Here is a 22,127-nt window from a genome sequence, read left to right as displayed (position 1 = left end):
TTGTATCACTTGTTTAAGTTTTAGGCTGTTTTCCCTTTCAAATTAAATGAAATGGCATTGAAGAGTACTAAACCTAGATAAATCACAGTAGGTTAAGTTAAAGCAACCAATCAATGGGGCGAAATTGGGGCAGAAGAGGAGGAAAGGGGAACCCGTATGGTTAATGTAGGAAATTAATAGAAACCACACTTTGCATTTGTGGTGCTGACAATCCAGTGGGGGAATGGAAGAGAGCTGTTTACTGGAGGGCTTACCAAGTGTCATTTCATTTAATCCTCACAGCCACTCTGTGAAGAATTATGATCCCATTTTATAGATAAGGAAACAAAGGTTAAAAGAGATGAATCACACAAAGCCAGTAAACAGCAGAGGTAAAAATTCAGTCCAAGCCTTTCTGATTTCAAAGTCGCTGTTCTTTACATGAGGTAGGATTAGAAACCGAAGGCGCTTAAAGCTCACTTATTACTGTGAAGAAGCGACACTGGATAAAAGCACAATCACAGAGTACTTAGTCATCACAGAAGGCTGGACTGGGAAGCTCTGGCTATCCATAGGGACTGCCATTTACTCATCTTCGTATTGCTCGTAATATAGCAATAGATGCCCCCGTAATAGATGGCCCTGTCAGTGTTGTTGGAATAAATGATAAACTGTCACGTTTCATTCTTTGGAATGACCTTTTTTGAAAGAAAAGTTATTTAACGTGTTCACAAATTCATTCTGAAACATTACAAAATTTCCGTTGTGGTATATATTTAAACATGTTTCTCTTTCTCAGCTGCAGACATTTCTTCCCCCTCACTACTAGGGATGTAAACTCCAAGCAGACGGATTCTTTAGAACAACTGGACCTGATCCCGATTCAGTGTGTTTTTCAGTGCTGGAAAACACTTCCAAAACGAAGGATAACTAGATCATACTAAAAACTACTGTACTGCATTTAGCTTAGCTTTGGCCTAGAAAAAAATGACTAGTTAACATCCAAGAAGGTAAACGCTAGAGGACAGTCTAACAAAAAAAAAAAAAAAAAGAGCGATTGGTGCGACGAGGTTTGAGCCTCGGCGCTAGCCGTCGCCCATCCTGCCGTGGAGCTGGCCGCGCCTGCGCGTTGGGTTCCGGAAGGTGGTGTTTCGGTTAGCGGGACAACGCGGCAGCGGGTCTTCAAAGCGAAGCCGGGAGTTTTCGCCACTCTTGTCGCCGCCATGAGCCGCAGTTATAACGATGAACTGCAGTTCTTGGAAAAGGTCAATAAAAGCTGCTGGAGAATCAAGAAGGGCTTCGTGCCCAACATGCAGGTGAGGCGGGGAAGCAGGACCCGGTGCCGGGGCCTTCCCGGCTGGGGGCCCGCGGCGTGTCTCTACCCACCCGGCCCGGTTTCCTCCGAGACCTCCCGACTCCTTGCGCGCCGGGGAGACCCCCGCCCCCAGCAGAGTTCCTCCCATCCCCCAACTCCCACCCCACCCACCCCTCCCGCCTCCGGGGCTGCCCAACCTATGCCGGCCCCACCTCCCAGATGGAGAGGTCCCCGAACCGTGAGGACGAGCAAAGCGGAGTGTGTCCAGGGAATCCCAGTAAATACGAAATTGGCCTTTGCAAAGCGTCTTCACACAGAAGTCTCATGAACCATGAGAGGTGTTACGTCCCTGAGCCTTAGAGACATTAGTGGGCTTTTACTAGGTGGCACAGCCAGTCCGGGTGCAGTTGCTGGGACTGAACTCCGCTCCTCTGAGTCATGCCGGTCATTTATATAACGTTTACTGACCTGTGTTCGCTGAACCAAGTTTCTGGCATTCACTGCTCCGTGTTGGGTTTGTTTTTTTTTTAATTGACATGCGCGGGGTTTTAATACAACGATCTTGCTTCTCGTGGCAACCTAGAAAGTTCACAGGGCAGTTTTTTTTTTTTTTTTTTTTAATATGCTCTTCGCAGTAGGGCTTTGAGCGTGAGTCGGTTACACGGCTTCCTTTACTCACCCAGTAGAAGCTCAGCTAAGACGTGATGTCCAGTTCCCTTCTTTTTCCTCTGACAGGATGACGTATTCCCGATGGAGACTTGGGAGCCCGATACCAGAGAGTTTGAAAGCCAGGTCTCTGTATCTCTTGGGCTTCCTTGTCATTTGTGCTCATGGTCTTCCATTAAAGTGAAGAAGAAGGCATTTGTGAGGTTTTGGTGCATATGTTGTTAGACGGCTTTTGAAATCCCTTTAGGTGCCCTGCAAGTGTATTGAAGATTTGTGATCCTGCGTCTTGGTAAAAGTTCCTGATAGCCACTCCACCCTTTTACTCAATATTAAAACTTATTGAGCGCCCCCTATGAGCAAAGCACTTAGCTAGACGCTGAGCGGAGAAAAAGCCCATAGTCGCAAACCTCCCTTTTGCTCTGTTTTTTCCTTTGGCTAGTTTCTTTTTATGGAATCCGGTTCCCTGCAGGGAGTAGAAAATAAAAAACATATCATCCTAAGAAGATTGTAACACACACTGTTATGTTCTGTCAGCAGTTCTGGCTTAACTTTTGATGCACACACTGCTGCTAATTCCGCCTGGGGGCAAGTCTGATTTTTGCTAGGCAGTTCCGGTTTAACTATTTGGACAACACTTTACTACCACCCCTCGGGAATGGAGAGTTGAAATCTTGATATATTGCTCTTAAAAAGTTACTGACCTTTATGCTAGGCTTGTGTTGTATTCCCATTCTCATGAGAGTAGTGAACTTCACACTTACAATTCCCTGTCTCTCTTGGTTAATCTCCATTCCTCCTGTAAGAACCGTGTGCTGCACTAAAAATTCCTCTTTGTTCCTTAAAAATATTTCTCTCCCATCTTTATGTCATCTTTCCATTCAGCTCCTAAATGTGTTGCTGCTGCTCCAGTAATGTCTCTTGTCTTTAAAGAGCCAGCTCAGTGTTCACAAAAAATGAACAAACTGTGAAGCGCACCCCCGCCCCGGCTACCGCCTCCCTAGACTGTTGAACCCCTTCTTCATCAGATTCTTCCGTAGTACTCTGTGCTTCTATTACAGCACTTGCCTCATTGCCCTCTACATTTTCTAGTCTGGGCTTCATGCTAGACTAGAAGTTCCACAAAATCATGATCTTGCATATTCTCTGTGTCTCCCCTACTTCCCAGTACAGTGCCTGACACATAATGGGTCCTCAGCAAATGTTTGGTGAATTAATAAATGTGGCCCTTTGGAAAATTGAGACATTTTCCGTAACTGGTATTGTTATTCATGCAGTGGTAAGATGCAGAAGTCATCTTTCTGTTAAATAAATTTCCTTGTCCAGATGATTGTTAAATCTTTGGTTCTTCAATGCTAGGCAGATCCTTCATAATATTTGATCTCTGATATTAATATTGGTGTTACATAATCATGTCTTCCATTGCCCTTTGTGTGCCTCTATTGTCAAGCTTTTTTATTCTCTTAAAATTACATAGATGGTAAAACTAAGCACACAGCTATATAGCTACCTGTTAACATTTTTTCTACTCACTGTTTACCTAAGTACAGATTTGTAAATCAGAATAGGACACAGTAAAGTGTAGTGTAGTGTGCTGTTGTCTTAGACCTAGAAAAAGTACACTTAGGTCAGATGACTGCATTTTTTTTTTTTTTTTTTAAGGATTGTCTTTTTATCTATAATTAGATGGCATAACAGCATTTTACTTTTATTCTAAGCTTGTCAACACTGAAACTGTTATATTTTTAAGCGTATGTTTTTTTTTGTCTTTTTTTTTTTCATACACACACACTGTATTTTATTTTTACAAGAGATAGACTGACACCAAGCATTGTACATGGATGACCACAACAAAAGCAACAATGATTGCAATTACCAAACACGAAACACACTCATATTATGTCATAATATTGACATTCAGTCCAGTAATCCTCCACTGTAACAGCTCCTTTAGTTTGCAGTGAAAATTGATTTCTATATTCTTTGCCTCTGAGTCCCTGTGGGATTTTTTTTTTTTTAATTCAAACAGAAAGTCACAAAAATTATAATCCTCATCAGTTCACTCAGATGACTGCATTTTTATGTTTAGGTCTGAGTTTTTGATTCATTTATTTTTTTCAAAACCTACTGATATTTTAGAAGCACAAGAATACTGAGACCTTTGGCCTTAGTGAGAGCATTGTTGGAAGACGTTTCTTTATCTCACGCATACACACAAAATATTTTACCTGTTGAACTTTTAAATATGGCCTATGAGAGTAGGAGAATAAACAAAATGATTTGTGAACATTGTAAAATACACTTTTAAGATATATTTAAAGATGGGAACATCTTGTAGGAAGTTTTCTGCTTGTTTAAGGTAGCGTGAAAGTGTTTTATAAAGAGTAAAGCAAAATAAATATTGCCTACAGTGTTTGTATTCTGTCTTGTACTTATATACATCAGGTCCATGTGATAATTCTTCCTTTTCTTTGGTACCAGGTTGAAGGAGTTTTCTATGTGAATGATGCTCTGGAAAAATTAATGTTTGAAGAATTAAGGAATGCCTGTCGAGGTGGTGGTAAGTAAATTAGAGTTTGACATGTGGCAGTACAAGTAGTGTCTACCTTGTGGCCTGAAAAATGGTAACTCAAATAATTATAATTTAAAAATACAAAAATGTTGTCAAGGAATGATCAAGACTTCAAATGAGACGAAAACCCCGTTACTTATTCGTGATCACATTGTTAGCCACCTGGCCTTTTAGAAAGCACTTGGAGCTGGATGGACCTGGTTGGTTTTGCACCTAACCTCGGACGGTAATAACAAGAGCTACCATTTATTGTGCACTTACTATGTGCCAGGCACTTTACATAGATTATCTCATGTAATTCTTAAAGTAGCTCTAAGAGGATATCTCCATTTTACAGATGTTTAAGTCAAGGCTGAGTGAAGTTAAGTCATTTTAATTTGTCCAAGGTTGCACAGTCTCTCAGTGACAGAACCAGAATTCAGATCCAGGAGTGTCTGATTACAAAGTCAGTGTACTGATTAGCCTCATTGAACTTCAGTTATCTCATCTGTAAAAGAGAGTTTGTAACACCTATCTTGCAAGACTACAGGGAGGTTTAGAGATAAATATATAAAACTGTAATATAACATTCTAGTGGTGATGGTGGAATAGAAATCTAGTTTTAACCCTTTTATTTTTTTAGTCAACAAACCTAAAATAAATAAGTCTCACCGCCCCCCCCCAACCAGGGTGTGCTGACTTGTCTGAAATGACACACAGCCAGTGACAGAGCTGAGATTAGAACCCCAGATCCCCTGACTCTCCATCCAGTGTTTTCCCAACTCTTCCAGGTTGCCCTTCTTTGTCACTTAGAATAAAACCAGTACTTTTTTTTGGATATATATTATGAACAGTTAAAAGAACCCTTTTTTTATGTTGACAACATAAGGTATAATGATTCTGTCTCACATCTCCCTGTACAGTATTTGCAAGCAGTCCTCCATGGTATGCACAGGATACTGACAGCACGTTTGTAATTAGTCTGGTTGCCCTCACTGCCTTCCTGTGCGTGTGCTGCCTTCTTCTCCACTTCATCTCAAACACCCTTTTATGCTTCGTTGTTTTAGCAGTCCTAACCACTACCCCTTCATTAACGCAATCTAGAAAAGTATGAATACACTTCAGCTAAAAATCAAATATGTCCTCTTTTCTAATATTAAAATTTTGTTTTCAGGTGTTGGTGGCTTCCTGCCAGCCATGAAACAAATTGGCAATGTGGCCGCCCTGCCTGGGATTGTTCATGTGAGTCTATGTTCACAGTTTTAATCACTCATATTTTTTTTTAGTCTGAAAGTTTGTTGAATGGATGAATGGCCATGCCTAACTGATAGTGGTGTCATTTAGACAGTGACCTTCAAACATCTAGAAATAACCATGGAATTTAAAGAAGTAACTGAGTTTGGGTAACATCTGTTTCTGGTTGCCTTTAGCCAGAATCTATAAGTGTTTGAGAACCTTTGAAGTAGATTTTGTTTTCTTGTTGTACACATTATTCTTATATCAGTTTACCACCAGTGAAAGTTTCACTGTGGCCTCATTCAAGAGGTTGATTGGAGAAAGATTGGCAAGAAGTGTAAGGGTTAGGACTGAGGGGAGGGACAAAGGGCAATATAGCTGTTGTGGATATGACTGGAAAAGGAGGGTGGTGGCAATGGTGGGGATAGAACTGGATGGTACAAGTGGGACCCTCACCCGAGTCTACATTCAGATTCCCCCATTAGAGGTAGATGTTAAATCCATTCGACAGACATTTTTTGAGGTCTTTATGCCGGTTTCTCTGCTGGGCACTTGGGAGGAGAAATGAAAAGACATGGCTTGTGCATTTAAGGAACTCGTAAGTGTCCAGGTGTCTGCATGTATTCCTACCATGTTTTGACCTGCATTCTTCCTGGGTCAGTATCCTTTTCTAGGCCCCAGATGTAGAAATTGTACAGTTTTCATACCATCAAATGGATTACATTTGTCTCTGATTGCTTAAACACTAAAGACCTGTGTAAATCAGGTATTTTCCTCCTGTCAGCCTGACATGACCACAGTCTGTCAATGTCTAAGAATCATCTTTAAAATGTAATAATGCGTTAAAGTTAGTATGTGGTCCTCCTATATCATGTGGTACTAAGGCTTTTTTCTCTTTTCAGTTTTCTTAGTTAATGTCAGACTTTGTAAAAAAGTTTTCCTGCTATATTTGGCTTTATGATTAGGAATTTTTACACCTAATTTCCACCAATAGAGAAGATTTCATGAAAACAGAATCTTGATTTAGGGAAGGCTTCAGCCCCCCAGCCTATTTGAGAGTTAGTGTCAGGTCTCTCAGGCAGCCAGAGTGCCAGTGAGATAGCTGTATTTTATTTTCTAATTCTCTTTCAGCGATCCATTGGGCTTCCCGATGTCCATTCAGGTTATGGGTTTGCTATTGGGAATATGGCAGCTTTTGATATGAATGACCCTGAAGCAGTGGTATCCCCAGGTAAGGTCACTGTGCATGTCTGCTGTCAGGTGTGTAGCTTCTCTCAGAATCGTAGCCTTTCTAAAATAGAGCACGGCTGCATTTTGTGTGTGAATGTCAGCCTCACCGTATTCTATCATTTCTTTTCCCCACTTACTGAGAGAATTAATTGTGGACACTCAGAGGCTATTAAAATATCAAGTAAAGCATATATTTATTTAAAATTATTTGGGCTCCTACTGTGTGCCAGGCACTATTCAGACGTTGGCTACAAAAGAAACTGAAACACTTCCCTGGCAAATTTTGCATCTTCTTTGTGTCCCAGTTATCTCTTAGGCAAATTGGAGTTAATAATGTTACTTACTACATAGCATTATTGTGAGGATTAAATTCATTAAGCTGTGTTAAAATACTTACAACAATGCTGGACACATAGGAAGTACTTGATAAGTGTTTACTCTCATTAGCATCATTATTAGTCACTTGTAGTTGTATACTTCTTTTCTGCTGTGGTGTGCTTTCACTGAAAATGTTTCACACCGGAAGTAATATCTTTGCGTTCAGAGGCCGAAAAAAAGATGAAAGTTTGAGTTGTGTCTTGAGAGCTCTGCCTCCAGCAGCAGTGGACAAGGTCACTTCAGACAATCCTTTGCCGAGAACAATGAGAAAAGCTGCGTGAAATTTTTAAAACAGAGCCAAAAACACATCTGTTGAAACCATATAAAAACTACAGAGGCAGTAAGAATTTGTGAGGCTAAGATCTAGACGAAAAGTGCAGATACGTGAGCCCAACATTTAGCACTATTTTTCTCTTGAGGAAAAGGCAGATTTCAATCAGTAAGAACACAGATGATTTGAACAATCCTGTTACAAACTTGACACCTTGATCTCTCATATACATGTGTGGTTGTGCATGCATCCACATTACAGTGCATCCAAGAACTGTAGAGTACACATTCTTTTCAAGTGCACACAGAATGTTTACCAAAATTGACCATATACTGAACCGTAAAGCATGTCTCAAATTTCAAAGCATGGAAATCATACAGCAGCAGTTCTCAAACTTTGGGCTCAAGACCCCTTTATGTTCTTAAAATTATTGAGGGTTGATCTCAAAGGCTTTTATCAATGTTTACCTTACTGGAAATTAAAACTGAGAAAATTTAGAAACAATAATACACAAGGACATGTCTCATTACCCCTCAGAGCAAGCATGTTATCACGTCATGTAGCCTTTGGAAAACTTCAGTTTCAGTAGACAGTAGAGAGAATACATTTAAAAGGCTAATAATGTCTTAGCATTGTTATACAATTAATCGTAAAGGCCTGAAAGAATCCCTGGGTCACACCTAAGAACCACTGATATAGAAGATACTATCCTACCACAGCGGAATTAAGTTAGAAATCACTAATAACAATAAAAACTTGGGGAAAAATGAAACATGTTTATGAGTTAAGCAATATGCATTTAAATAACCCATGGGTCAAAAACAAAAAATTGTAATGGAAACTACAGAATAATTTTAACTGACGTTAATTTAAAAAATACCTGTTTAAAAATTGTGGGTTACTGTTAACGCCATACTTGGATAGAAGTATATAGCCTTCAGTGCACAAATTAGAAAAGAAGAAAGGCTGCAGTGTCAATGATCTAAGCATCCATCTCAAAAAGTTAGAAAAAGAACAACTAATTAAACCCAGAAAATGTAGAAAGGTGGAAATAATTGAGCAAGATTAATGAAACAATATACAGTGGTAAGGATCAACAAAGCCAAAAGTTGGTTCTTTGAAAAGACTAATAGAATTCATAAACCCCTGACAAGAGTGATCAAGAAAAAAAGAGAAGCACGTAATTCAAATTTTAATCTCTAGTCTAGATGTTACTTGTTGTTCATTACTGCCTCCTTGACCCACAAAGTACCTTTAGTATGTATTTACTTTAAATTTTGTTGTCATCAGACTTTACCCACAGAGAACCACTTTGTTGGCTCCTTTAAAACATAGCTATTTTTAAAAGAGTGGCTGTCTTTTAAACCCTTTATTAATAGTGGGAAACCACAAGTAACAAAGCCTAACTACCTGGTTTCGCTAATATTTGACTAACTTTTCCTATTTTGTAGGTGGTGTCGGATTTGACATCAACTGTGGTGTCCGCTTGCTAAGAACCAGTTTAGACGAAAGTGATGTCCAGCCTGTGAAGGAGCAACTTGCCCAAGCTATGTTTGACCACATTCCTGTTGGGGTGGGGTCAAAAGGCGTCATCCCAATGAATGCCAAGTAAGAACAAAAGTTGCCAGTAAAGGGAGTGAGAGATAATAATCACATGACCCTCACGTTCATTTCCAATGTAGGACACTTCGGAGATGGAGATTGTTCAGTCACTGTTGAGGAAGTGGTAACAAATTGTTTTTTTAAGCATGAGGTCTATAACGTTCATTAGAGACATTAGTCAATTCATGTTCATCATGACAGCCTTTGACATATGGTAGAATTCATAATAGAATAATATCCACTGATGTTTACTGAGCACTTCCTGTATGCAGAGCACTGTGCTGTAGTGTAGGTGTATATCATTTTGTGTAGATAATAACCCTAATATTACTCCTAGTTCACAAGAAGGGAGACTGAAGTTTAAAGAGATAATAGTAAATAAGCTAGTAAGTAAAGTCAGGATTCAAACCAAGGATCCTTTGGCTTCAGAGGCTGTATTCTGAACCCCACTGTCCTTTGTCAGTGAACCTGTATTTATTGACAACCTTCCTTTTTGGATGATAGCACTGAGTGTGTTCTTCACCTAAGATGTTGTGTATTTCCAAAGTAGAAAATTCAGTGTAAAGCTACAGCACAGTGACCTTTTACATGGCCGTTGATGTACTGTCATAGCTCATGTAAAGCTGTGCCCCTTACACTTTGCAGAAGGGTGTGCTTAATAAGTATGTATCATTAATATCTTCTGTTTTATCTTAAAGTTCATGTGAATTTTACATTCTATTCAAATATATGTACAGACGTTAATATTAAAATGTTTTTAGCTATTACCTGTTATACAACTCCCCTTTGCCAAAAAATAAAACAAAAAAACTTGGAGTAAAATTGATACATTTGGAAGATGCTTATTCTGTGATTTTTATGTGGTCCCTGACATGCAGTCCCACTTTGAAAAGCATACCTGGAGCATCTATATAAATTCCAAGCATCTTTACAAATATTTTAGATAGGAATTTTGTCCTAATAAGTAATGTTTGAAATGGGCTGTTGTGGTGAGGGCCCATTGATCATTGTAATCTCTCCGGGTGGTATTTTGTTTTGTTTTTTTTTTTAAAGATTTATTTATTTATTGATTGATTACTATGTTGGGTCTTCGTTTCTGTGCTAGGGCTTTCTCTAGTTGCGGCAAGCGGGGGCCACTCTTCATCGCAGTGCACAGGCCTCTCACTATCGTGGCCTCTCTTGTTGCGGAGCACAGGCTCCAGACGCGCAGGCTCAGTAGTTGTGGCTCACGGGCCTAGTTGCTCCGTGGCATGTGGGATCTTCCCAGACCAGGGCTCGAACCCGTGTCCCCTGCATTAGCAGGCAGATTCTCAACCACTGCGCCACCAGGGAAGCCCTCCGGGTGGTATTTTGGAAGAGGGCTAAACCTTAGGTGAAGATCAGAGCTTTTTCCTTCTAAGGGTTTAACGTGTGTGCACCTCAGCTTCAAAGTGCAGGTGCAGTAAAGCGACGTAGTACTTCTGTGAAGGTGGGAATAGACCTTAAAATTTAACCGGTGTGGCCTGAGGACATTGAGATAGCTTTGTTTGTTAGTTGTAATTTTTCATAAGTTACTATGAAAAGTTAGTGTAGCTGTAGTAAAGTCGGTGGTAGATAATGATGTTTGATGATGGTCATAAATTTTCTGTGGCTGCTTAATCACCACCTCATAGAATTCAGGATCAGAGAGAGAAATAGGATTTGAAAAGTAGGGGCTGTGTAAACGTCAAGAACGATAATCAGCTGTAATGTGGCATTTATAATTTTAATATTCAATTACTTATGTAACTGCTTTTCCTCAAAAAACTAGAGTTGCTGAGAGCATGAACTACATCTAGCACGATGCCTGATACACAGGCAATAGTCAGTACAGGACTTTCTTTTGACCTTTGAGATGTGGTCATCTTTAGATTTTGATCTGCCTTGGCTGTGAAATGATCTGCACCTTGTTACTCACTCAGAGACTTGGAGGAGGCCTTGGAGATGGGCGTGGACTGGTCCCTGAGAGAAGGCTACGCCTGGGCGGAAGACAAGGAGCACTGTGAGGAGTACGGGAGGATGCTGCAGGCCGACCCCAACAAGGTCTCTGCCAGGGCTAAGAAGAGAGGCCTGCCCCAGGTAACACTCGCTTTGGAGGGGAAGTGTTCAGTTTTTTCATATTTTGTTTTGGTTGGGAGGAAAAAAGAAATCTGTCTTCCATGTAGTAAATGTACCCCAGCTTTTTTCACATCAAAAGGAACACAAATTTGTTTGTTTATGCTTCATTCTTAATCTTTTAAAAAGCTATCAGGAGCTTGCAGATGTTCATAAAATAAAACAAGATATCATGAATTAGAAGTGGATGGGAGGAAAATGGGATATGATTATAAGGCTTAAAATGTATACCAAAATTGCATATGTACAAACTTTGACAATCTACAGATTTGGCTGAAAGTTTTCTAGCATCCAAGATGACAACAGACACCTTGTCGGTTCATGGTGTCCATGAGATAAAAATATACCAGATGTTTGAAATTTACAGCAAATTGTGATGGCTTTGCCACTAAATTCACTGTGACCTTGGGCAAGTCTCTTTCGCCTGTCTGGGTCTCATTTTCTCATCCGAAAATTGAGATAGTTAAAACTAGGCAGTCTCTAAGACTGTTCCAACACTGCCATTCTTTGGGTCCGTAAAGCATCTGTTAGCTCCAGTTATGGGATATATTCTTCCAGTGATGGATAGTGGTAGGTGTCAGTGAACTCACAGATATTTCAAAAATCATTTGAACTTGGACTTTGTGTAAGAGTCAACATTCACCAGAGTTCACCCCAAAATTTGACCCTTCTCTCCATGATGTTTAAATTGTCCTGTGAGCCATTTGGTGGTTCGAGTTTTCGTTTATGATGCTTTTAATGTGCTGTACCTCAAGCAGATAATGATATAATAAACTGCAGGAACTGGTCTACGTTATTTTAGTTGTGTGGGATATTACTTTAAATGAATGAAGCATTTCTAAGCTTAGAAGTTTTTTTGTTACACTATTTGTGTGGTTATCTTTTTGTTTTTATTGGGTTTTTTTTACCTATTTGCTTTGCAAATGAATTTTTTCAAACCTGAATAGCAGCTATTTTATCAGACATTCTCACATTTGCAGTTGGGGACTCTGGGAGCAGGCAACCACTATGCAGAAATCCAGGTTGTGGATGAGATTTTCAATGAGTATGCCGCTAAGAAAATGGGTATCGACCATAAGGGACAGGTGTGTGTGATGATCCACAGTGGAAGCAGAGGCTTGGGCCACCAAGTAGCCACAGGTACATTCTGGACCTAATTTTTGGCTTGGTGCTAAAATGTACATTTTGTGGGGAGCCACATAGAGATTAAAGGGAGAAAGTGCTGGAACTGTACTGTGCAGGTTTTTACCCTGGTTTTCCTAACTAGCAGAAATTAACTTCACTGGGCCTTAACTTACTTGTCTGAAAAAAATGGGAATAATAATTATTTCATATGGTGTTGTCAGAGGCTCCAGTTACCATATTTACTCTTACAGGTTACTATTACTGTCTGGCCAAGAAAGAGCAATAAAGACTTTAAATTGTAGAGTTTATGATATATGCTGGAATATGTCTTAGACACCTACCTGTACTGCAAGATTAGGTGTTACAGTGGATTCAGAGATGAAATAGCAAGGGCTCCGCCCTCAAATTGTCTCATGCGAGAGATGTCATGTTCATTAAGAAGAAAAAGTAAAGACAGAAGGTATAGTAATTGATAAAATACTATGGAAGAGACAAAATAAAGTGTTTAGGGAAAAGATTTTAGAGATGACTTCATGGACACATAACATATGCAGTTTGAACAATCACACACGCAGAACATTCATGACCGGAAGACAGTGTGAACAAAAGCAGGAGGCAGGGAAATAGTAGAAAGGTCACTTTGGACCGTTTGTACGATGAGTGAAAGGATTTATGAATATAGAAAAAGTTATATAGACACATGGAAATTACTGTAAACTCTAAATTGCAATTATGGTTCATCCTTGTTATGTACATTTCGTTCTATGGGAATCTAATAATTTGTGCCAGCCTGGCCTGTTAGAATATTTTGTCTAGCAAATATATGGAGCATTGACTAGTATTTCTGAACTTTTACTGAGTTCTGCTCTACACTTTATCATGGATTTGATTTGCATGCAGAAGGTCTAGCAACTTGTCTCCAGTTCTTTTAGGTTAAGTCACTAAAAATTATTTTTAAAAACCATGATGGCAATGAAACGTATTTTATTACTTCTCATTCATGCACATGCCAGGAAAGGAGTAACTCAGACCACCTTCCATTCCCCTTGCAAGTCCTGGAGGGCAGGTGTTCTCTTTGGAGCCCGCATATATTGTGTCACATAGCTCTGACAGAAGATTCTCAGTAAATATATCTTGACCAATAAATAGATGAGCTCAGAAACACTTTAAAGGGAAAATTGTATTTTACTTGTTTCTTTGTAGAATGGTTTTGAATGTAGCCCACCTTTCTGCAATAAATCTGAATTATAAAGGGAAAGCTGGCTGGTTTGGACTTGTTGCTCTCTCTCCTTTCAGATGCGCTGGTAGCTATGGAAAAAGCCATGAAGAGAGACAAGATTATAGTCAATGACCGTCAGTTGGCTTGTGCTCGAATCGCTTCCGCAGAGGGTCAGGACTACCTGAAGGGAATGGCAGCGGCTGGGAACTATGCCTGGGTCAACCGCTCTTCCATGACCTTCTTAACCCGTCAGGTACAGTTGAGGTTGCTTGTCTGTTCCCAGTTATACACGATGAAGTTAAGTAATTTAAAACATAGTGTATTCAAATCAAAGCCTGTAGAATTTGGTTTTGGAAATGTATGTAACAGATATTCAAAATATTGGCAAAGTGTCCAAGCTTTTGGTGTGTCCTTAAGCTAACTCAGCAGGGTATCAGGAGAGGGGAGAAGAGAAGCCAGAATTATTCCTGGAATTTGCCTTGAGCAGCGGAGAGGGTAGAAGTGCCGTTCACTGAGATTCAGAAGGCTGAAGAAGAAGCACCTCTGACAGGTTCCGTCAAGACTAGTTGGAATTTATGGAGTGGAGTTTGCTCTGTGGTCTAAAGACAGTTTTTGTCCTTTACGTGAAGATTAATAATTCTGCTATTTTTGAACTCTTAAATCCCTCACTCCCTTCCAACAGACCTTCCAAAATCAATAAGATAAGTTCTGAAGAGCTGGTTCTGCCACTTTTAACGTAAGCTTTTTCCCTTAGGCTTTTGCCAAGGTCTTCAACACAACCCCTGATGACTTGGACCTACATGTGATCTATGATGTTTCTCACAATATTGCCAAAGTAGAACAGCATGTGGTGGATGGAAAGGAACGGACTCTGTTAGTACACAGGAAGGGATCCACCCGAGCTTTCCCTCCTCACCATCCCCTCATTGCGGTTGATTACCAAGTACGTACTGAGCCATTTGTGGTTTTAAGCAGTGGGGGCATGACTTAGACAGTTCTAAATATGTAAGAATTTAAACAGGAAAGCAGCAATTGTGAAAAGAAAACAGTCTGTCATCCATGAGAACAGTGATTTCCAGTCTTCTCTGAAACATGACTCCCCCCATCATCTGTGCTTGCAGTGTGCTGTAGTGCTGCATGGAGACTATTCTACTCCATTAAGATGCACTAAGATTATCTTTTTAAGGCCTTTGAATGATTAGAAGACAGGATTAAGATTAAACTCAGTCTGTTTCATTCCTCTTATCCTTTTGGTGTCTGGCTGTGATAGAGTTAGAAAGACCCTTAACCTACCATTTCACAGATGAGGAAACAAGCCTGAGAGGGCAGATGCCTTGCTCAGGATGGTTCTTCCTAAAAACACTTCACTACACATTTGAGTTTTGCTTTGCTCTTACCTTAAGCCTGTCTTCTGCTGCCTTCCTGGTCCTCACATTTTTCCTCCCATCCTCTTCCCTTCCCTCTCAACTATCAAAGAATCAAAATAATATCTTAATATAGTTGTGAGAGCAGTGCATTTAAAGGCCCTGGTTTCTCCACAGTCCTCCAATGCAAGAGGAAATTTAAATCTCAGACATAGAAAGCTCATGCTTTTCTAAATTGTAACATGTTTGATTTGTGTGCTTCCTCAGCTCACTGGACAACCAGTGCTCATTGGCGGCACCATGGGAACCTGTAGCTATGTTCTCACTGGCACTGAGCAGGGCATGACCGAGACCTTTGGAACAACTTGTCATGGAGCGGTGAGTTATGAAAACAGAAACTTACTTAGAAATGTTCTCTTCAATGTAGTCATTGTTTTGCATTTTGACAGGTAAATGTACTTGGTTGAGCGTTAACAAAGTTGAGGTTTGGGTTTGTCTTGTCTTCTACCTGAATTTATCCCCGTAATATATACTGTCTAGTGAACTAACTGAGGTCACCAAGTATCTCGACCTTAGTGGGGTCATTGTACGGCCAGGGACTGTTCCTCAACTCTGTGAGTCCACAAAATCCAGATTGAGAAGTTGTCACACTAGCATAACTGATAAAACTTTACCTGATGCAAATTTACATCACAGTGTATCTCAATGATTCACAGACCTAGCCATTAGCATAATTTGTTCCTTACTGGGTGGGTGCACTCGAGATTTGGAGGATATGCCCCATTTTGCAAATCAGGACCCATGTGTAGACTGCACACCTATTTCAATATATTGCCTCTTCTAAGCCAGGGGTTGGTAAACTTTCTATAAAGCACCAGACAGTAAATATTTTAGGCTTTTGGGGCTGTAAGATCTCTGTAGCAGCTATTCTATTGTGCCATTTTAGTAGAAAAGTAGCCGTAGACAATACATAAACAAAGAGGTATTGCTGTGTGCTAATAAAACTGTATTTACAAAAACAGGTAGTAGGCCAGATTTGGCCCACAAACCAGTTTTCCAACTGCTCTTCTAAGCCATCAGAGTTCTTAGCTGGTGATGGAGTGGAAAATAGAAACTGTCTATGATATCTTCTCAGTAGGACAGACCCTCACATATATATTAACCCTACGTTTTTTCCTCTGATCCTTTCTCATTTCCAGTTGCCTCCCAACTCCTAACTTTAACCCAGTGATCAAAACCATCTCCCCACACACATTAGCAGTGTCTCAGGGCATTTTCTGTTGTCGCAGTGGGGGAGGGGAATCGTGCTGTTGGCATCTAGTGGGTAGAGGCCAAGGATGCCGCTCAGCATCTTATAACGTGTGGGCAGTCCCCACAACAGTTCCCTCATCGGAGATGTCAGCAAGTGCTAAGGTGGAGAAACTGTTTTAAACCACAAAGAGCACAAAGTTTTTGTGATGATAGACATACTGATTACAATTTTAAATTAACATATTTGTATGTAATTGATAATTAATAGTGATTAGATACACAAAACTAAGTCTTTAAATGCTAAATGCTTTGTAGATGTAAATTTGTCTTCCAAAAGGATGAGTCTTACAACAAAAAGCACATTACGGGGTTGATTAAATAGAAAAAGACTCTCTTATTTCTTTTTTTAGTTTAAAAAGAAGTCAAGGAAAAGGCATATGATCCTAAGGGTTTAAATAATTGCTGGGATTGAACATAAATTGGAGCTCAGAATTTATAAATGAAGTTCATTCCTTTCCCAATCTAGGGCCGTGCACTGTCCCGAGCAAAGTCAAGGCGTAATTTAGATTTCCAAGATGTCCTAGACAAATTGGCAGACATGGGAATTGCAATCCGTGTTGCCTCACCCAAGCTGGTTATGGAAGAGGTAAGTGAAATTTTGATAAGTATTCAGCATAAAACTGTTTATAATTTATGCCAGTACACGGAGACAGCAATTTTTAGTATTGCTAATAGAAATGTTTTTTTAAAAAATAACCTCAGTTACAGTCTATCATTGTTTTCTCTTTTGTTTGGAGGTTAATAATGAGCTGGGTCCATAAGAATGATTTTTACCATTCATGTATAGTCTTTGTCTACATATTAAAAGCTTTAAACTTAGTTTGAGCTGACTCATCTTAACCTTTCTTTTGCACAACTGTATACTTAACAGTTAAATTTGAAAGCAAATTTGAAAAGGTAGGGGGGAAATGTTTGAGAAAATGGGTTTTTTTGATTCATAAGGGAGCAAAGATTTTGTTTAAATTACGTGTATGTATATGTACACATATGTACATATTTAAATTAGAAGCAACATAACTTCCTTTTAAAAGTTTAAGAGAAAAGAAAAATTGTCATCCAAAAATTCTGTGCCTTGACATAACTATTACCTCCTTTTTTAAGATGCTTATTGCCATTTTTTCCCTAAATGCTTTTTTAAACTGGTTATAATCATAGTTTACAAACATTTTATAGTCCTTTTTTAAATTTAACACATTATTATAATATTGTTTACGTCATTTTTTAACGATTGAGAAATATTCTACTAGCTAAGTACTAAGTTTCTGCCCATAGTGGATATTCAAGTAGTTTCCACATCTTTGCTACTCTAAATTAAGTTGTACTGTGAGTCTTCATGCATGAAGCTTTCCTCCAGATGTTTTAATGATTAGAGTGAAATCTCAAAAGCAGAATTACTGAGTTAAAGAGTATGACAAAGCTTTATTTTTTTACAACTTAATTTTTCACCTGATTTTAATTAAGAGGTTTTAGAAAATACAAATAAAGAAACATCTAGAATTCCACCAACCAGAGATAACCACTATTAACATTTGGTATACTTTTTACTTGCACATTTTATATATGATTTTTTTCCACTCATCCAGCTAATACTTATTAAACATCTGCTATAGTTAGGAACTGTTCTAGGTGCTAGGGATATTGCAGTGAACAAAACAAACATAAATCCTTTCCTGTGAAACTTACCAAATAGTAAAATGTAGTGTGTAGAATGATGGTAAGTGCTACAAAGTAAAAATGGGAAGGGGGATAGGGACAGACTGGGAGTGGGTGCAGTTTTAGATAGGGTGTAGTGAGGTGGTATTTGAGTGAAGACCTGAGAGGGGTAAGGGAACAGGCTATGTGGGTATCTAGGGGTAAGCTTTCCAGGCAGGGAGGATGGCAAGTGCAGAAACTCAGGCCAGATCATACTTGGAGGTTCAAGAAACGGTGTGGAGGCCAGTGTGACTGGAGTGAGCAAGAGGGAGAGGAGGTTAGAGAGGTAGGGGTGCCAGATCGTGTGAGTCCTCGTTTTTTCCTTTACAAATGGAGTTTTGCTCTTCCTCTGAGTGAGGTGAGGGGAAGACTTGGGAGAATTTTGAGCAGAAGAATAACATGATCTAACTGATGTGTTTGCATGCGGTTGAGAAGAATCTAGAAGAGAAATCGATGATGCAGGAAAGAGTGGGGAATTACTAGAGAAGTGTCCTTGAGTAGATGAAAGGAGGTGGGATCTGGTGGGGTTGGTCTTTGCTAGGAGCTTAGGTAATTCATCCTTAATAAAAGGAGAGAAGGTACAGATGCTGATAGTCAGGGAAGATATGGTAAGAGACTTTATGGAGATGCTGTTCTGGTTGTTTCTGTTTTTTTCAGTGTAATAGGAAGTAGGGCCAGCAACTGAGAGTGAGGATGCAGGAGAAGGTATAAAATCATCATCTAAGAAAGTGATTGGCCTAGTGAAATTTTGGGTGATTGCCAGCAGCGTCAAGGGCCCACTTGAGCTTAAATTCAGTGGTTGGGTGTTTCTCAGCTACATCCAACTGTATAGGTGCAGGCATAGATGTGCAAATAGATGTTGAGTTTCCTTTAACCAGGGTTGCAAGTACAGCACAGTAAAGGAGAAGCAAGGTTGTTGAAGGGTGTTGCAAAGGGATTGTGGGTCTTGTGGAGTTAAAGGATTGTTGGAGGTGGAAACCTAGGCTGTCTGGGATGCTGGGAGCTGAGACTGTGGAGGAGTTGTAATCATTGGTAATGAAGAGTTCTGGGGGATGACTCTGGGAGTGAATGGCTGAGGTAAGCATTGAAGGAGTGGGAATCAAGAAACTAGGAAGCCAAGTTACTGAAAGAATCCTCTTCCTGGATATTGAAATCGTTCTGAATTATAGCAGGAGAGGGTGAGGGTGACCCAGGAGCTAGAAAACTTCAAGTAACAATGGGGATCAGACTCTAGCAGATGATTGCAACAAGAAGAGTAGTGGGTGGTATAAATGGTGACTGCAACATTCAAAACTGGGAGAAAGGAGGGAGAATGGTCTGGAAGGAACCATGAAGAGCAAGGACACCTGTCCCACCTCTTAACCTAATGGCATGACCCAGTTTGGGAGAGAAAACAGCTACCACTTCAGAAAGTTGGAAGCAGAAGTAGTATCCTCAGCGGAGGTCCATGTTTCAGCAAGAACAAGAAAGTGAAGGGAATGTTTAAAGAAGAAAGGAAGAAGTTCTTTGCCTTTGACTCAGTGGAAGGAGTTCAGAGGCCACAGTGGAAATGTTTCAGAAACTGGAAAGGAATAGGAGATGGGCTAGAAAGGGGTGTGTACAGAGCCCCACGGGAATCAGTCTGAGAGACCTAAGCTTGCTGTGTTGACATGAATGGAGATAAAGGGTGTGTGTGGTGAGATTTGTTCTAATGGTGGCAAGACAGAAGGAAGGGGGGAGGTCTTACTAGAAACTCACAGAAATAAATTGTATGTGTATGTATGTATACCCATGTATGCATACACATATATAGTGTTATATACATGAATGTAATAACCTTTCCTTATTGTGAAGGTAATACATGGTCATTCCAGGAATTTTGACAACTGTAGAAATATATAATAAAAGAAAATCAAGGGGGCTTCCCTGGTGGCGCAGTGGTTGAGAATCTGCCTGCCAATGCAGGGGACACGGGTTCGAGCCCTGGTCTGGGAAGATCCCACATGCCGCGGAGCAACTGGGCCCGTGAGCCACAATTACTGAGCCTGCGCGTCTGGAGCCTGTGCTCCGCAACAGGAGAGGCCGCGATAATGAGAGGCCCGCACACCGCGATGAAGAGCGGCCCCCACTTGCCGCAACTAGAGAAAGCCCTCGCAGAGAAACGAAGACCCAACACAGCCATAAATAAAGAAAGAAAGAAAGAAAAGTTTAAAAAAAAAAAAAAGAAAAGAAAATCAAAATTGCCAGTAACTCCACCATCCAAAGACAGTTACCACTAACAGGATGATTTGGTACATTTCCTTCCAGTTGGGTGTTAGTGTATATGCTTTATTCAATTACATTTACTGCTTTTCCTACTTATACAAGTGATATATGTTCTTTGGGGAAATTTAGAGAAATACAGAAAAAATATAAAACGAGATGAGAGTGTCATCATACTACTGCCTTCCCAACACTGAGCTTAAGCATCTTTTAAACCTTTGCCTATTTGATAGGCAGGAAAAAGAAAAAACAAAACCAACTCAGTACTGTTTGAATGTGCATTTTTTAAATTACAAGTGAAGATTAATGCTTTTCAAGATTCCATTTTAAGTCGACTTTTCCTCCCCTGCAGGCACCTGAGTCCTATAAGAATGTAACTGATGTGGTGAACACCTGCCATGATGCCGGAATCAGCAAGAAGGCCATTAAACTGAGACCGATTGCTGTTATCAAAGGATAGAACCCTGACCGCAGCCACCGGACACCGCTGACCCTCACTGAAGTGGACGTAGACTGAAACGCTTTTCAGACGTCAGACTCGAGACCTGACAGGTTCCAGGGTGTGTAGGTGTAGCTGCCTGTTCCAGAATGGCTGGCGGGGAGGCTCCTGATTCAGGAGCCCATGTTGTAAACTTTCCTTCTGGGAGGAGTCACAATGCCTCCATTTGGAAAGGGATGTATATGCTTCCTCCCTGATTATCCCACAGGTTTTTAGGAAAATCTGTTAGGGGGTGGGGATAAGTCAAGAAACTGCCTTACTTAGTCATACAAGTCTTTAATCATCAGAATGAAGTTCTTTACACCAACGTCTGTTTCCAGCCTGAGAGGTGTCATGAAGAACATTGTATTAAATAGAAAGGTTTTGGAATGTTTCTTTTTGCCCTCTGTCAGTTTGTCCATTTAGCCACTCATATACCCCCTTCCCCTGCACTGAGCAAAACCCTAAATACCATTCTTACTTGGAGCATATAAAAGGGTCATAGCAAGATGTTAGATGGATAACGAGACACGTTATGGAGGGGTTATGTGTGGAGGTGTAGGGATAGGGACCCAAAAGAGAAAGTAATTCAGCGTAGACTTGCTACCTTTGTCATTCTAACTATAAGGCAGACTTTTGACTTCCCTATAAAAATGGAATCAGCTGGTATCTTTAATTAGGCCTAGTCTGGCAGACTTTTCTTGAATAATAACTTGCACAGCAGCAGCAGAGAACCCTCACATAATACAGATATCTTTACATTTATGATCAAACTATTATAAAAGCATCAAATGGCCGCAGCTATGATGTTAGTGGTTACTGTGTGTTGACAGGTTGGCTAGTCCTTGTGCCACCTATTCAGATTAGGTATTATATACTGTGACACCCAAAGATGTTAACCTTATAGGTTACTAAGGCCATAGTTGAGTCTAAACAGCCAGTAAAATAGAAGAATCTAATAAAGTTGTAACATGTTGTTTATATTTTGTGCTTAATGTTTTATGGCTTAGGATAATTAGTATTTTTTCTTGATTCACTTTGGACAGTGTTTCTGTTTTCTGATTTTCTCCCTGGTTGCTTTCAGCGATGCGCCCTAAAAGATATTCTTTTCTAACACTTATCTCTCAACTTATAATAAAACCCCCCCATTGGAGTGTCTTCCAAATGCTGTTTGGAAGGCTAGAGAAAAGCAGACTTCCTCTGAAAAATGTATGATATGAAATAGCATGTCTTGACTCTTGAGCACTCGGTAACTTTAATGGTTTTGATGGTAGAGTTTGAAAGTTATCAGTAAGTTAGTAATCGTAATGCAATAATTATGCATTAGTTATGCCTCCAG

General features: G+C 40.0%; 1 protein-coding gene across 1 annotated transcript; it reads left to right on the top strand.

Moving 5' to 3' along the window:
- Positions 1-1,102: 1,102 nt before the first annotated feature.
- On the top strand, positions 1,103-21,182 carry RTCB (RNA 2',3'-cyclic phosphate and 5'-OH ligase). The gene is made up of 12 exons (XM_059936840.1): positions 1,103-1,295; positions 4,439-4,517; positions 5,683-5,750; positions 6,876-6,975; positions 9,075-9,231; positions 11,166-11,322; positions 12,339-12,498; positions 13,780-13,955; positions 14,457-14,645; positions 15,334-15,444; positions 16,844-16,963; positions 20,663-21,182. Exons 1-12 carry the CDS (start codon positions 1,203-1,205, stop codon positions 20,768-20,770), a joined length of 1,518 nt encoding a protein of 505 aa, XP_059792823.1. The 5' UTR covers positions 1,103-1,202; the 3' UTR covers positions 20,771-21,182.
- Positions 21,183-22,127: the final 945 nt, after the last annotated feature.

This window comes from Balaenoptera ricei, chromosome 10 (genome assembly GCF_028023285.1).
Source record: "Balaenoptera ricei isolate mBalRic1 chromosome 10, mBalRic1.hap2, whole genome shotgun sequence".
NCBI lineage: Eukaryota > Metazoa > Chordata > Mammalia > Artiodactyla > Balaenopteridae > Balaenoptera > Balaenoptera ricei.
The sequence above is the reverse complement of the archived record's forward strand: the minus strand, read 5'-3'. Positions and strand labels throughout refer to the sequence as shown.